The following is a 15,291-nucleotide window of genomic DNA, read 5'->3' as shown; positions in this document are numbered from 1 at the left end:
TTCAATCCTTGCTCTTCAGGAGTTGAGGCGGCTGCCGGGAGAGGTCAATTCCTTCAGGTGAAATGGGAGGCGTTGTTCTCCAAGGACTACATTCACCCGGTAGCTATTTACCGCATCTGCTACCGCGTCTTTATGAATTTTGCCTAGACCTGCTTGATATGCCCCTTGATCTAGAGGTTCTCCCTTTTAGCGCTGAACCTCACGCTCTAGATCATGTAGATCTACCTTAAGGCTTCTGCTCGGTGGATATCTATCCACAGGATGATGATTTGGATGGCCTCGGCGATAACCGCCCAAAAGGTATTGCTTAGACAGCATGTGGTATGTCTTCGCACTGGTAGGATTTTTGTCTCCTGATGGAGACATGGTCCACATGAGAACTGAGGAGACAGCCCGTCGCAGCTCGGAAGGCGGCATTCTGACAGATCTGAATATTATTCCACTGCGTGTCACAAAGTTGACGAGACCACACTGGCCCTGCATAACTTACCACAGTCCGGCCAATTGCTTTGTACATGGTCAACAAGGTTTCTTTGTCTGCACCCAAAGTGCTGCCAGCAAGTGACTTGAGGACCTTGTTTCTACTTTTGATTTTATCGGAGAATGTGTAAGAGCTGACAAATGTGACGCCAAGTATTTTGGGACACTTGATGGTCGGAATCATTTCTCCATCGACCATCACAGTCAGTCACCTCACGCGTATTTGTAGTCAACAATGTGACTGAAGATTTGGTGGCAGATATCTTCAGATTTCGTGCAGCGAAATATGAGGCTAGTTCGTTGAGGTAGACGTTCATTCTTTGGCAGATGTTAACAATGGGTGGTGCGCCTGATGCCATGATTGTACAATCGTCCGCATATGATACGATCTCTATGCCGTCTGGAGGAGGTGGAATGGAGGATAGGTAGAGGTTGAACAGTGCCGGAACTCCCTGTTTCACTCTACGGTGTTTCGACTTCTTATCCTTAAATTCCACAAATAACTGGCGACCACACAGATAATTCGCGACCCAGCGTTTCAAGCCTGGCTGAAGGGACGTGTTGGCGATGTCCTCAAATAGTTTGGCATGGCTGACCGTATCGAATGCCTTCGATAGGTCCAGTGCCACGAGGATCGTCCTATCACATGGCCTGGGCTGATTTAAGACACGGAACATGTGTGCGGTGATGGCATGCAAAGCTGTTGTTGTGCTATGCAGTCTTGGAAATCCATGTTGATGCTCGGTGAATGGAAATTCTCCTACGAGGCTCGGGAGGAGTAATGCCTCAAGCGTCTTTGCCAATGGTGAGAGAAGGTAGATTGGTCTGTCCGACTCCCCCAAACTCGGGTCCTTTCAGGCTTCAGTAGAGGGATCAATGTGTCCATTTTCCAGACATCGGAAACTATAAGAGTGTTCAAAGACAGGTTGGGGACAGTAGTAAGGTACTCAATTCCAGGTGAATCCAGATTCTTAGATGACTTGGCGCCACGGATGACATTCGTAACTTCGCCCACGGTAAATTGTGATGGCTGTTCATCGGCTCGGAGACCACGAATACGTCGAATGGCTCTCCTCCTTGCCCGGTCACTCTCGGGATGGACAATAAATTGACGGTTGAACAACCTGGCGCATCTCTTCGGATCAGTCAGGGCTATTTCGGCAAAAGTGACTGAGGTCTTGTCATCCCGTCTACCGGGGTTCGAGAGTGATTTAACAGTAGACCACAGCTTGCCTACGCCGGTGCCTAAGGTACATTGCTCCAAGTGTTCCAGCCACAAATTCCGCTTATGTTCGTTGACTGCTTATTTATTTCCAGACTCATACAACGAATCCCATCACGCTCGTTTGCGAGTACCACTGCCTGCGCCGGGAAATTGGGCCGCACTTGGGGTATTCGACCGGCTGGTATAAAGCGAGCTTATATTCCAAATTAGAGGAGACAGTACACCTCCTCGAGGCATTCCTCTGCCGGCCCATCTTTTTAGATCCATAGATCCCCAGTCAGCCGTAATACATCTTTTAGTAAGTAAGTTATTAATAAACTTTCTTACGGTAGAGTTGAAGCCTAGAAACTCCAACTCCTTCATAATTGACGTCGGTTTTACATTGTTGATAGCACCTTCAATGCTACCATTGCATATGAAAATGAAATTCGTGTCCCTCCACAGCGACACATTTCAATTGATTGTTGATCCCCGAAGGCAATTAGTGTGTATCGGCCCCGATACCAGCCTGCATCCTCACAAACTGGAGGAGACCCAGGAAATTCCGCAAAAACATCGGAGTATACTGATGACAGTCCATTGACTATCCCACTCCAATTATTCCTAGGTATGCAGCCCTGTTCTTCTCCCTTGTCGACAACTGCCATCACCAAACTGTTCCTAGTGACATTAGCAAAGGTTCTTGGACCCATCTTACTATTGACCGCCCATCGTTCTTTTAGGTATAGGATGCCCTCCAGGTGACCGCAGCCTTTTGGCTAACTGCGGTGCAGTTTCCGAACCGAGCGCACTCTAGGGAGTTTCTCTCCCTATTAGCGAAAGTCTTAGGATCATTCGCAACAAGCCTCTCAATAAACCTGAGAGCAAAGCGTCTTCTATTATTGCAACCCCTTAAAGAGCGTGTTGGTTTGCCGGGAAAGGTCAATGGCCTGGGCAAATTATAGGCATGCGAAGAAAGAATAGGTTCAGTCTTGTCCTTAAGACTCGAACCGCGTCTGAGGAGGACTCAGCAGTTACACCGCAAGGGTTCCGCGTACGTAGGGAAGCTCATCATGCCAAGATCAAACGAGTCTTGTGAGGATAAACTCCTGCCGGACACAGACGACGAGGATAAGGCGGTATAAGATTTGAACCCTGACCACTGCACTGTTTCTACAGATAAATTTCAGGTACTCCTGATAGCAGGAGGATTTGAAGTTGTTGTTATCAATGAGCCATAGTAAATAAAGGCCTGATTCGTCGACTAAGAATCTTGAACTTAAGATCATATTTGGACTAAGGAAATGGAGACCACTAGTAACAAATGTTCTTAGAAGCCAACAATAAACCTCACTGCCATTTGCCCCACGATCCCCACTGCAGTCATGGCCAAGATGCAAATTTGTGGCTGGAATACCAGCAACGTCCTTTTGCCATTTTACGCCTACGTATGTCAATCCCATGGCAGCCGGTTGTAAGTACCGGATTGACCCGATGGAATCCTTCATCGGCAAGGGCTGCCGCCCCGGTGTACAACATATTGCTACAACAACAACCATCTTTATGTGCCCAATCAGCCTTTAAAATAAGGATAGGCACTTCCAGTTCAAACGCCAAAGAAAACACTGATAGCTTTCTTGACATCACATGACCGCTATCGCTTAGACTGGTCTTAGTATCACAATACGATTCCTTTGCAGTTTGCACACAACATCTTTTAACTACAATAAAAGTACTAACAGTGCTTCCAATTTTCGTAATTTCTTTTGGAAATTTATTTAAAAAATTTTAATTTAAAAATTTTAACACTCCAAAGAGAACACAACTGTCTTCAATTTTATGAAAAAAAAATTTTAAATTGTATAACAAATTAATTCGAGTGCCGAATATTGTAACATTATGGCAGCCAATACTCGAGGAGGGGGTTAAGCTCTTTTACTTGTTGTTTTGATCATTTGGTTTAGCTGTTTCTGTTTTGGTCTTCAAATTCTTTAGTTGTTCTCTTTGTTGTTTGTGGAAGAACTCCTCTTCGCGTGCAGCTTCCATTTTGCCAAAACTACCTCCAGCCTCGCGGATAGAACCACCGCCGCCACCCCCTTTGCCAGCACCACTGCCCAATTCACCTACTTGCGACATTTTCGAAAGTCTAGAAGAAAGACATAAAGCATAATATATTTATAAATTTATATTGGAAATGCATAAATTGCATTCCACTTATGTAACAGTTTGGCCACAGCATATTAATGTAGGTCAAATTATTTGAATAGTCTCAGCTCTAGATATATTTTTGTACTCACTGTATTTGTTTAGGATATAATCTTTGAGTGAAACGTCTCAATGTCAATAACATACTGGAATTTGAGTTAAATGCCTGTGCCTTATATATCTTTTTGGCGAGAATCAGTTAATTTCACAAAAATTTCTTTAATTGCAATGCCCTTACTCTCGTTTCCTATTGTATTTTCGTTATTGTGAATGTTTTCCGGCCTTTACGTTTCACGATGACGTTTAGTCATTGTTTATTTTTGTTCGGGGTGATTTTTGCCGGAGGGTTGCCAAGCGTTAGAAGGGTAGAACGACACAAAAACCCGAACATTTTTTATATATGTTTCATAGTCAGGCAAATATTGTTTAAGGCCTCATAATTGATTTTAGAAACTTCTAGAAATGTTTGCATGCGAAGGTAGCACTATGTTTGCTTTTCCCTACCAACAACGTATTACCACAAAGGAAATAATATAGAATATTGGTTATTTTAAAATTATGTTTTTTAGAGAACTTTAAGCAATAACAACAAGCCTTGAAATGAAACTATTTAAGCTATTCAAATTTATATATTGACGACACATGAAAATGTGGATACAACAACAACATATATTAACGACACTCCACAATTATCACTTATATTACTCATTCACATACTCCAATTGTAAATAAAGAACTTATATATATATTTTCCAAAACACGGCAACTCTTTTTTTATTTACTCTTTTAGAGTTGCAACTCTGTGTGATGTTGGTTTTTAAAGCCATTTACAGTTATTTGGTGTGTATCGTAGTAAAAGCTAACAAAGTAAAGTTTTTAACATAAAATAAAAAATTAAAGTGGGATTTAAGTTAAAAAGGTAATTAATTCAGTGATTAAATATCAATGCTTGTATATAACATGAAATAGCACAATGATATTTGGCCATATATGCCCAGATAAGTGAACAATTCTTGAAACGTTCGACTCCACCGATGGATGGGAAATGGCAAAGCGTTAACTTTAAGAATTAGTACTTTGTTCTTCCAAGATCGTTAACAGGGAAATGTACAGGTGTGTATATCTTTAAAGTGCAAGTGATTTTGTTATTAGAGAAATAGTTCCTTAGCCATAAAAGATTTCATAATTTTAAAATTTGTTTACGCTTCTATCCGAAATAACCAAGCTATCCTCTTCGTTATGAAAGATATTCAGCTGTAAAAGTTTGCAGGTTAATTTCTGTCAACATTTTATATGCTAAGATCCAAATTGGCGAAAAATTAAGTACTATGTTTGATATATTACCCAAGAAGTTCGTTATTTTTGGGAAACATTTTAATTTTAAATACAACACTATGCCAACATTTTAGCATGCTATAGAACTATACCTGCTTCCAGGCACGGGATTACTATAAGCACGATGAGGGTTACATTGTCAATAGGGTATGGAGGCCACTGCGGCGCAGATGTTAACATGTCTGCATACGACGCCGAACGCCCGGCATGGGGTAGCTGTGAGCACCGCACAGGCTGGAACATTGAGGTCCGATCTGTGTGGTGTCCATTGCTGTCATGAGAAGCTTAGCTGAGAACTACCGGGCGCGTCCAGTGGAATGGATCATACTGAGTAGCTGAGTAGCGGATAGTGGATTGCTCTATACGTAGTAGCTGCAACGGCAGTTGCGGACAATCAGCGGTATCGAGCGGAGATTCTCGATACCGAGGCCGGGAGGCACCGGCTCTTGCACAAATACTTAGTGCCTATGATGCTCGATATGACAAGGCGCGTTATTGGCGCCTTTAAATAACCAATGGCCACCTGTTCCCACGGCGATGGGTCCTTTGAACCGGAACGAGCTTGCTCACATACAGGAGCTTGACGAGAATCGCCACCTCCACATGAAAATCTGGCTACAACAAAAACAACAACGCCTTTGTTCAAAGCCCGGCGAGTAAATCGGAAAAAATTTTCAGCGGTGGTTATCCCCTTACCAATGCTGGCTACATTTGTGAGGTACCTGCCATGTAAAAACTCCTTTATCAATTGGTGTCGATATCGGCACGTCGTTCGGCCTCGGCATAAAAAAGGAAACTCCATATCATTGAGCTTAGAATTTTAACAGTGAGTTTTTTAAGCTTCCCGCTATCTGACCCACATATTGCAAAGATCGGACGATATCGGACTACACTCATTAATATGAGAGAAGTAACCCCTGTTCCTTAAGGGAATGTTCAAGGGAAATTTAGTAGTAGTAGCATATAACGATCTCTCGATTTAAGGTTTTGGGCTCATAATAGGAGCATTTATTGTCGGATTTCGCAAAAAAAAATTACAGTGAGTTGTGTTAGGACCCTCGACATCCCTGCTTAATACGGCCTCATATCTCCAGATTTGGATATATCTGCCACGCCAATTTTTCTGTCCACATGTATATATACCGATCTCCCGATTTCAGGTTTCAGCCCATTAAAGTTGAATTTATTAACCGATTTCGCTGAAAGTTGGCGCAATGAGCTGCGTTATGCCCCCCGAACATTCGTACCAAGTATGATCAAGTTCCTGGCTATATTTAGATGTAGCTGTGATATATACCAAACACCTGATTTAAGTTCTTTTTCCCATAAAAGCAGCGATAATTACCCGATTTCGCTGAATTTTGTCACAGGGAGCTGTGTAAGGCTCTTCGATACCCGTGTTTAATATGGCCCAGATAACCGTTTAAAGCGAATTTACTGTCCTGTTTTGTTGAAATATGGCACAGTGAGCAACGTAAGACTTTTGGACATCCTTGTCCTATATGATTCAAATCGGTCTATATTTGGATCTAGCTGCCATATGCCACATATATACCAGTTTCCCGATTTAAGTTCTTGGGCCTATAAAAGGTGAAGTTTTTAACCGATTTCGCTGAAATTTGGTACAATGAGCTGTTTTGGCCCTAACAAATCCTTCACGAATATCATGGAAAACGGATTTTATTACTTGCATATAGATCTATAATGCTTGAATTTTGAAATTATTTCATGCAAATGTTGACCGCGACTGCGCTTCAAATGGTCCATCCGCTTAGTCCATTTTTGGCATATTCTTTCCAACATTTGGTCGGTATCTCACGAATAAATGCTTCAATGTTGTCTAAAGGCGTTAAATCGCATGAACTAGGCGGCCAATTGACCGGTCCCAAAAGTGAAATAAAATATTCACCGAACTCGCCCCACAATAAGTCCATTATTATGCGTGCTGTATGGCATGGGGCACGGTCTTGACCATATGTCATGACAGTCAACATCTAGCATTTTGGGCAAAAACAAGTTGGATATCATCTCACGGTAGAGCTCATCATTCACAGTTACGGTACGATTTGCATAATCTTAGAAGAAGTACGGTCCAACGATGCTACCAGCCCATCAATCCCATGTAGGCCGGTTGTACGTACTGGATTGAACCGATGGAGTTCTTCATCGGCAAGGGCTGCCGCCTCAGTGTATAACACACTGCAACAACAACAAAAATAACCAACCCATACACCGTATCAAATTGTAACCTTTTCTGGGTGCATTTGTAGCTCTTGCAATGCTTCTGGCTGATCTTCACTCCAAAATCGAGAATTCTGCTAATTTTCGTACCCATTGAGACAAAAATGAGCTTCGTCGCTCAATGGAAGAAGCGCGCGGTGAACTTTTTTAACAGAGCACTCATTTTGATAACAAAATTCAATAATTTGCAAGCGTTTTTCTTTTGTAAGACAAATCATGGTTAAATTATAGACCAAACTGAAGATGTTTGACAATAAAATATAACACAAAACGTGCGTGAGCTGTTTAAACCAGTTTTGCCAAAAAGATAAAAGCTAAAAAATCACCCTTAATGGTGCACTCTTCACCGTATTATGACAAAAGGTATTTCTGAACACATAAACCGCCCTCGACTGTCGCAGATCTCTCAACGAGGTGGCTGAACAGTTCAAAATTCACCTGTTCTGGGTGCCGGGCCACAGAGATATCCCAGGGAATTCTAAAGCGGACGAGCTTGCGAGACTAGGAACTACCTTACACACTACAGGGATACCGGAATCTGTTGGTATGCCTTTAGCGACATGTAAGCTAAATTTTCAGGACCAGGCCCGAAGGGCAACGAATGATAGATGGTCACAAAGAGGGGCTGTGAGCATTCTAAAACTATGTGGCCTCATCTAGACAAAGCAGTAGCTTTGCTGTCATTAGCTAAAACAGACGTCTCAGTCATTGTGTCCGTCATGACAGGTCACTATCTAATCGAAAAACATGCTGACAGACTGAAGGTTGTCAGCAACGACTTTTGCAGAAGCTGTAGGGACATCGAGGAAGCAGAGACTATAGAACACCTTCTGTGTGTGTGTCTCGCACTAGCAGTCAGAAGGACTTCCACTTTAGGTTTTCATTTCTTTGAGAACCTGTCTGTCTATGTGAACATTCGCAAGTTATTGGGCTTTTCAAAGCGATCTGGATGGTTCAACGGTAGGAACTAGAAGGCATCTTCCTTCTTCTGTTCCTATGGTATCATAATGGACGAAAACGTCTAAGTGAGTCTGATTGCAGACTGCCACTTAAACCTAACCTTTTTTTTTTAGATAAAATTTCATTGAAATTTTGTCTTCAGAAAAAATTTCATTGAAATTTTGTCTTTAGAAAAAATTTCATTGAAATTTTGTCTTTAGAAAAAATTTCATTGAAATTTTGTCTCTAGAAAAAATTTCATTGAAATTTTGTCTCTAGAAAAAATTTCATTGAAATTTTGTCTCTAGAAAAAATTTCATTGAAATTTTGTCTCTAGAAAAAATTTCATTGAAATTTTGTCTTTAGAGAAAATTTCATTAAAATTTTGGCTTTAGAGAAAATTTCATTGAAATTTTGTCTTTAGAGAAAATTTCATTGAAATTTTGTCTTTAGAGAAAATTTCATTGAAATTTTGTCTTTAGAGAAAATTTCATTGAAATTTTGTCTTTAGAGAAAATTTCATTGAAATTTTGTCTTTAGAGAAAATTTCATTGAAATTTTGTCTTTAGAGAAAATTTCATTGAAATTTTGTCTTTAGAGAAAATTTCATTGAAATTTTGTCTTTAGAGAACTTATGGTTGTAACATTTAAAAAAAGGTCCTTCGAGTACACATTTCTATGAAGTACCAAGGAAATAACAAATTATACTATGCTATACTCTTAACATTTACAGGATTCAGTAATAAAGGGTCAGGTTACATGAAAAAACATAAAGTGGATAGGCCGCATGAACATCATTAAGGATGTCAAATTTTGCCGATTGAAAATGTTATCATATAGGAGAAAACGTAAACAAAGAATGAATGTAAAAAAGAGAACAAGTTGACATCCCCAATGTCAAGTGTAGCTAAAAATTAAAAAAAAAAATTGAATGTCGGCTGATTGCATGTCCCAGGGAATTGTAAAGCGGACGAGCTTGCGAGACTGTGGGTTTTGTCTTTAGAAAAAATTTCATTGAAATTTTGTCTTTAGAGAAAATTTCATTGAAATTTTGTCTTTAGAGAAAATTTCATTGAAATTTTGTCTTTAGAGAAAATTTCATTGAAATTTTGTCTTTAGAGAAAATTTCATTGAAATTTTGTCTTTAGAGAAAATTTCATTGAAATTTTGTCTTTAGAGAAAATTTCATTGAAATTTTGTCTTTAGAGAAAATTTCATTGAAATTTTGTCTTTAGAGAAAATTTCATTGAAATTTTGTCTTTAGAGAAAATTTCATTGAAATTTTGTCTTTAGAGAAAATTTCATTGAAATTTTCTCTAAAGACAAAATTTCAATGAAATTTTCTCTAAAGACAAAATTTCAATGAAATTTTCTCTAAAGACAAAATTTCAATGAAATTTTCTCTAAAGACAAAATTTCAATGAAATTTTCTCTAAAGACAAAATTTCAATGAAATTTTCTCTAAAGACAAAATTTCAATGAAATTTTCTCTAAAGACAAAATTTCAATGAAATTTTCTCTAAAGACAAAATTTCAATGAAATTTTCTCTAAAGACAAAATTTCAATGAAATTTTCTCTAAAGACAAAATTTCAATGAAATTTTCTCTAAAGACAAAATTTCAATGAAATTTTCTCAAAAGACAAAAAATTTTCTCAAAAGACAAAATTTCAATGAAATTTTCTCTAAAGACAAAATTTCAATGAAATTTTCTCTAAAGACAAAATTTCAATGAAATTTTCTCTAAAGACAAAATTTCAATGAATTTTTTCTAGAGACAAAATTTCAATGAAATTTTTTCTAAAGACAAAATTTCAATGAAATTTTTTCTAAAGACAAAATTTCAGTGAAATTTTTTTTAAAGACAAAATTTCAATGAAATTTTTTCTAAAGACAAAATTTCAATGAAATTTTTTCTAAAGACAAAATTTCAATGAAATTTTTTCTAAAGACAAAATTTCAATGAAATTTTTTCTAAACACAAAATTTCAATGAAGTTTTTTCTAAAGACAAAATTTCAATGAAATTTTTTCTAAAGACAAAATTTCAATGAAATTTTTTCTAAAGACAAAAATTTCAATGAAATTTTCTCTAAAGACAAAATTTCAATGAAACTTTCTCTAAAGACAAAATTTCAATGAAATTTTCTCTAAAGACAAAATTTCAATGAAATTTTCTCTAAAGACAAAATTTCAATGAAATTTTCTCTAAAGACAAAATTTCAATGAAATTTTCTCTAAAGACAAAATTTCAATGAAATTTTCTCTAAAGACAAAATTTCAATGAAATTTTTTCTAAAGACAAAATTTCTATGAAATTTTTTCTAAAGACAAAATTTCAATGAAATTTTTTCTAAACACAAAATTTCAATGAAGTTTTTTCTAAAGACAAAATTTCAATGAAATTTTTTCTAAAGACAAAATTTCAATGAAATTTTTTCTAAAGACAAAAATTTCAATGAAATTTTCTCTAAAGACAAAATTTCAATGAAACTTTCTCTAAAGACAAAATTTCAATGAAATTTTCTCTAAAGACAAAATTTCAATGAAATTTTCTCTAAAGACAAAATTTCAATGAAACTTTCTCTAAAGACAAAATTTCAATGAAATTTTCTCTAAAGACAAAATTTCAATGAAATTTTCTCTAAAGACAAAATTTCAATGAAATTTTTTCTAAAGACAAAATTTCAATTTCCGCTAAATCAGACATGTTCTCAAAGAAATGAGAACCTAAAGTGGAACTCCTTCTGACTGCTAGTGCGAGACACACACACAGAAGGTGTTCTATAGTCTCTGCTTCCTCGATGTCCCTACAGCTTCTGCAAAAGTCGTTGCTGACAACCTTCAGTCTGTCAGCATGTTTTCCGATTAGACAGAGACCTGTCATGACGGACACAATGACTGAGACGTCTGTTCTAGCTAATGACAGCAAAGCTACTGCTTTGTCTAGATGAGGTCACATAGTTTTGGAATGCTCACAGCCCCCTCTTTGTGACCATCTATCATTCGTTGCCCTTCGGGCCTGGTCCTGAAAATTTAGCTTACATGTCGCTAAAGGCATACCAACAGATTCCGGTATCCCTGTAGTGTGTAAGGTAGTTCCTAGTCTCGCAAATTTTGTCTTTAGAGAAAATTTCATTGAAATTTTGTCTTTAGAGAAAATTTCATTGAAATTTTGTCTTTAGAGAAAATTTCATTGAAATTTTGTCTTTAGAGAAAATTTCATTGAAATTTTGTCTTTAGAGAAAATTTCATTGAAATTTTGTCTTTAGAGAAAATTTCATTGAAATTTTGTCTTTAGAGAAAATTTCATTGAAATTTTGTCTTTAGAGAAAATTTCATTGAAATTTTGTCTTTAGAGCAAATTTCATTGAAATTTTGTCTTTAGAGAAAATTTCATTGAAATTTTGTCTTTAGAGAAAATTTCATTGAAATTTTGTCTTTAGAGAAAATTTCATTGAAATTTTGTCTTTAGAGAAAATTTCATTGAAATTTTGTCTTTAGAGAAAATTTCATTGAAATTTTGTCTTTAGAGAAAATTTCATTGAAATTTTGTCTTTAGAGAAAATTTCATTGAAATTTTGTCTTTAGAGAAAATTTCATTGAAATTTTGTCTTTAGAGAAAATTTCATTGAAATTTTGTCTTTAGAGAAAATTTCATTGAAATTTTGTCTTTAGAAAAAATTTCATTGAAATTTTGTCTTTAGAAAATATTTCATTGAAATTTTGTCTTTAGAAAAAATTTCATTGAAATTTTGTCTTTAGAAAAAATTTCATTAAAATGTTTTCTTTAGAAAAAATTTCATTGAAATTTTGTCTTTAGAAAAAATTTCATTGAAATTTTGTCTTAAGAAAAAATTTTTTATATTGAAAAAAAATTTTGTCTTTAGAAAAAATTGCTTTAAAATTTATCTTTTGAAAAAAATTTATTTATTATTTTGAAAATTTCACAACAAAAATTTTATGATTCACCATCTATAAAGAGGATACTTGATGTATTTGTCAGCATCTAAAACAAAACAACAGGCAATATGTGCCATTTATTTTAGCTGCCCCTTTCATTTTCTTTTGGCACTTCATGTGTGGCACATGAAGTGCCAAAAGTATGCTTTAGTCTACCTCATTTTTAAAAAATAACAATTTAACTTTATTAGCGCTTAAATATTTCCATTACAAATTGTATTGTTTTTCAAACATAACAGTCTTAAGTTTATACAAAAATTTTTACTTCTTGTTTTCTTCAGTTCCTTTTGGTTTCTTAGGTTCCTTTTTGGTCTTTAGTTTCTTCAATTGTTCATTTTTTTGCTTGTGAAAGAACTCCTCTTCCCGAGCAGCTTTCACTTTGTCAACATTGCCTTCAGCTTCTGGGGCAGCACCGCTCTTTCCGCCAGCACCACCTTTGCCTTTTCCCTTGGACATAAGACTATAAAAAGATGCATATAATATAAAGTAGACAAGTCAATACACTTTCTTTTTGTGTGTCTTTTGTATAAAAATAAATCCACTTTGTAATGATTATCTCATTCAAATTTATGTAATTTTTTTTGCTCTGTGGTAAATCTTACCGTATTTGTTGTGTACTCAAACTTTGAGTAATGCGTCTTATTGATCCCAACATCTTGAGTATATTTTTGATTTAATTCGTTATGATCTAATGGATTGACTAGACTTGTTTGCTTCAAATTGCAGCTCAGTATTGCAATTATTGTGCTTTGTTGTTATATGCGTTATTGTGAATGGTCTCTAATGACCCGTTTTGTTTATTTAGATTTACGCTAGGGTTACCCATTATTATTTAATTGAGTACTAAACATTTTTAAGGGTTCGTTGGCACGAGGTAATTTTTAATGATGATCCTCAAGTTACACAGACAAAAATATTGTAGTTTATTGGATAGTAGAATTACTATGTCAATTATTGGCAATTGAAATTTAATTTACAAATCGAATTAATTTTAACAATTTCCCTTAGCTTACAGAGTAAGCACATATATGTTTATAAATCGAGAAAATATATAAATTAGTCTGTTCCGTATGTGGTTCGTAATTATATGAAGAACAAATTTAGTTTTTAATACTCTTCTCAAATTGGAGGATTTTTCGATTTTCATGACCTACTCCTGCATTTGCTTACATTTGGTTTGAATTTCAAATTGTACCATACTCTCTTTGGATTCTTCTGATAGTTTGACTTTAATAATTTTAGCACAATCATTTTGCTGCAACGAAGAAAATAAAGTAATTTTGAGATTGATAATCATACAATTTTATTAACAAGCAATAGTATAACTAGTCGAATGCCCAACTTATGGTTGTAACATTTAAAAAAAGGTCCTTTGAGTACACATTTCTATGAAGTACCAAGGAAATAACAAATTATACTATGCTATACTCTTAACATTTACAGGATTCAGTAATAAAGGGTCAGGTTACATGAAAAAACATAAAGTGGATAGGCCGCATGAACATCATTAAGGATGTCAAATTTTGCCGATTGAAAATGTTATCATATAGGAGAAAACGTAAACAAAGAATGAATGTAAAAAAGAGAACAAGTTGACATCCCCAATGTCAAGTGTAGCTAAAAATTAAAAAAAAAAATTGAATGTCGGCTGATTGCTTGTCCCAGGGAATTGTAAAGCGGACGAGCTTGCGAGACTGTGAGTCTCGCAAGCCTCTAGCGACATGTAAGCTAAGTTTTTAGGGCCAGGTCCGACGACAACGAATGATAGATGGTCACAAAGAGCGAGCTGTGAGCATTCCAAAACTATGTGGCCTAAAGTAGACTTGAAGAGGTCTACCGCTTTGCTGTCACTGGCAAGAACAGACGTCTCAGTCATTGTGTCTGTCATGACAGGTTACTGTCTAATCGTAAAACATGCTGGCAGACTGAAGGTTGTAAGTAATGATGAAGTAATGACTTTTGCAGAAGTTGTGAGGACATCGAAGAAGAAGAGACTATAAAACACCTTCTGTGTGTTTGTCCCGCACTGGCAGTCAGAAGGAATTCTACTTTAGTTTCTCATTTCTTTCAGAATCTGTCTGATTTAGCGGAATATTCGAAAATTGTTGGACTTTTTAAAGCGATCTGGATGGTTCAACGATAGGAACTAGAGGGCATCTTCCTTCTTCTGTTCCTTTGGTATCACAACGGACGAAAACGTCTATGTCAGCCTGATGGCAGACTACCACTTAAACCTAACCTAACCTTAATTAACCCTATTCCAATTAGTTCTCCACTAAGCTGGAACACTTTCATATGCCAAAAAAAACTAACCTCCTCCAAAAAGAAGGCCTCCTCCAAGCAATTCTTGTGTCTATTCACCGAACATGATTCTCGCAGAGCTGTTTTCGTGGGCACCGCCGACTCCAAGACCTTTTCGAATGCTGGCCATTCGTTTATGCAACTTTCACATTTCAATTTAGAACCTTGTTCACGAATTTTGTTAATAAGATCATAATTTTGAGTTTGAAAGTAGGTCTCTTCCTTAAGACCACCCTGCAACTTTTCCAGTCCACCACCAATAGAAGATAATTTTGAATTGTCGCTGAAAGATCGCATGCGGGAGACGAGTGATGAATATGCCTCTAAGCTTTTAATCGATCTGAATGAATGAAAATAAACTGATCAAAATATCCTTCAGATTTAATTGATATCTAGGTATTTACCTTAAGGATTTGTGGGGTATATGTTGAAGGACGGCTCCACATAACTGCTTCCACATCTTGGGGTTTTTTTTAAGAAAACAAGATGTGCAAAAATTATAAAAAATAAAAAACAAATTTGACAAATCCTTTCAAAGAAAGCCAATGACACAATTTATTGTTTCAAAACCAAATTCATAGATAAATTATAGATAGGTATATAGATAAAGAATTTTAACTTAGCT

At 36.2% G+C, this 15,291-nt stretch overlaps 2 protein-coding genes across 2 annotated transcripts; both read right to left on the bottom strand.

The window, feature by feature from the left end:
- Nucleotides 1–3,429: 3,429 nt before the first annotated feature.
- Nucleotides 3,430–4,157, bottom strand: LOC106087674 (ATPase inhibitor A, mitochondrial-like). The gene is made up of 2 exons (XM_013252805.2): nucleotides 3,982–4,157; nucleotides 3,430–3,830 (listed from the first exon to the last, which is right to left on the bottom strand). Exons 1-2 carry the CDS (start codon nucleotides 4,032–4,034, stop codon nucleotides 3,620–3,622), a joined length of 264 nt encoding a protein of 87 aa, XP_013108259.2. The 5' UTR covers nucleotides 4,035–4,157; the 3' UTR covers nucleotides 3,430–3,619.
- A 9,068-nt stretch (nucleotides 4,158–13,225) lies between these two features.
- Nucleotides 13,226–15,008, bottom strand: LOC106087676 (uncharacterized). The gene is made up of 2 exons (XM_059370113.1): nucleotides 14,679–15,008; nucleotides 13,226–13,620 (listed from the first exon to the last, which is right to left on the bottom strand). Exons 1-2 carry the CDS (start codon nucleotides 14,961–14,963, stop codon nucleotides 13,516–13,518), a joined length of 390 nt encoding a protein of 129 aa, XP_059226096.1. The 5' UTR covers nucleotides 14,964–15,008; the 3' UTR covers nucleotides 13,226–13,515.
- Nucleotides 15,009–15,291: the final 283 nt, after the last annotated feature.

Source organism: Stomoxys calcitrans, chromosome 5 (genome assembly GCF_963082655.1).
Source record: "Stomoxys calcitrans chromosome 5, idStoCalc2.1, whole genome shotgun sequence".
Taxonomy (NCBI): domain Eukaryota; kingdom Metazoa; phylum Arthropoda; class Insecta; order Diptera; family Muscidae; genus Stomoxys; species Stomoxys calcitrans.
This window is presented reverse-complemented; position numbering and strand designations above follow the sequence as displayed.

Coding starts and splice junctions, on each gene's coding strand:
- LOC106087674 (XM_013252805.2), bottom strand. CDS start 4,034: ATGTTATTGACATTGAGACGTTTCACTCAAAGATTATATCCTAAACAA. Junction 3,831..3,981: donor TTATATCCTAAACAAATACA/GTGAGTACAAAA, acceptor TCTTTCTTCTAG/ACTTTCGAAAATGTCGCAAG.
- LOC106087676 (XM_059370113.1), bottom strand. CDS start 14,963: ATGCGATCTTTCAGCGACAATTCAAAATTATCTTCTATTGGTGGTGGA. Junction 13,621..14,678: donor AGGCCTTCTTTTTGGAGGAG/GTTAGTTTTTTT, acceptor TCTTCGTTGCAG/CAAAATGATTGTGCTAAAAT.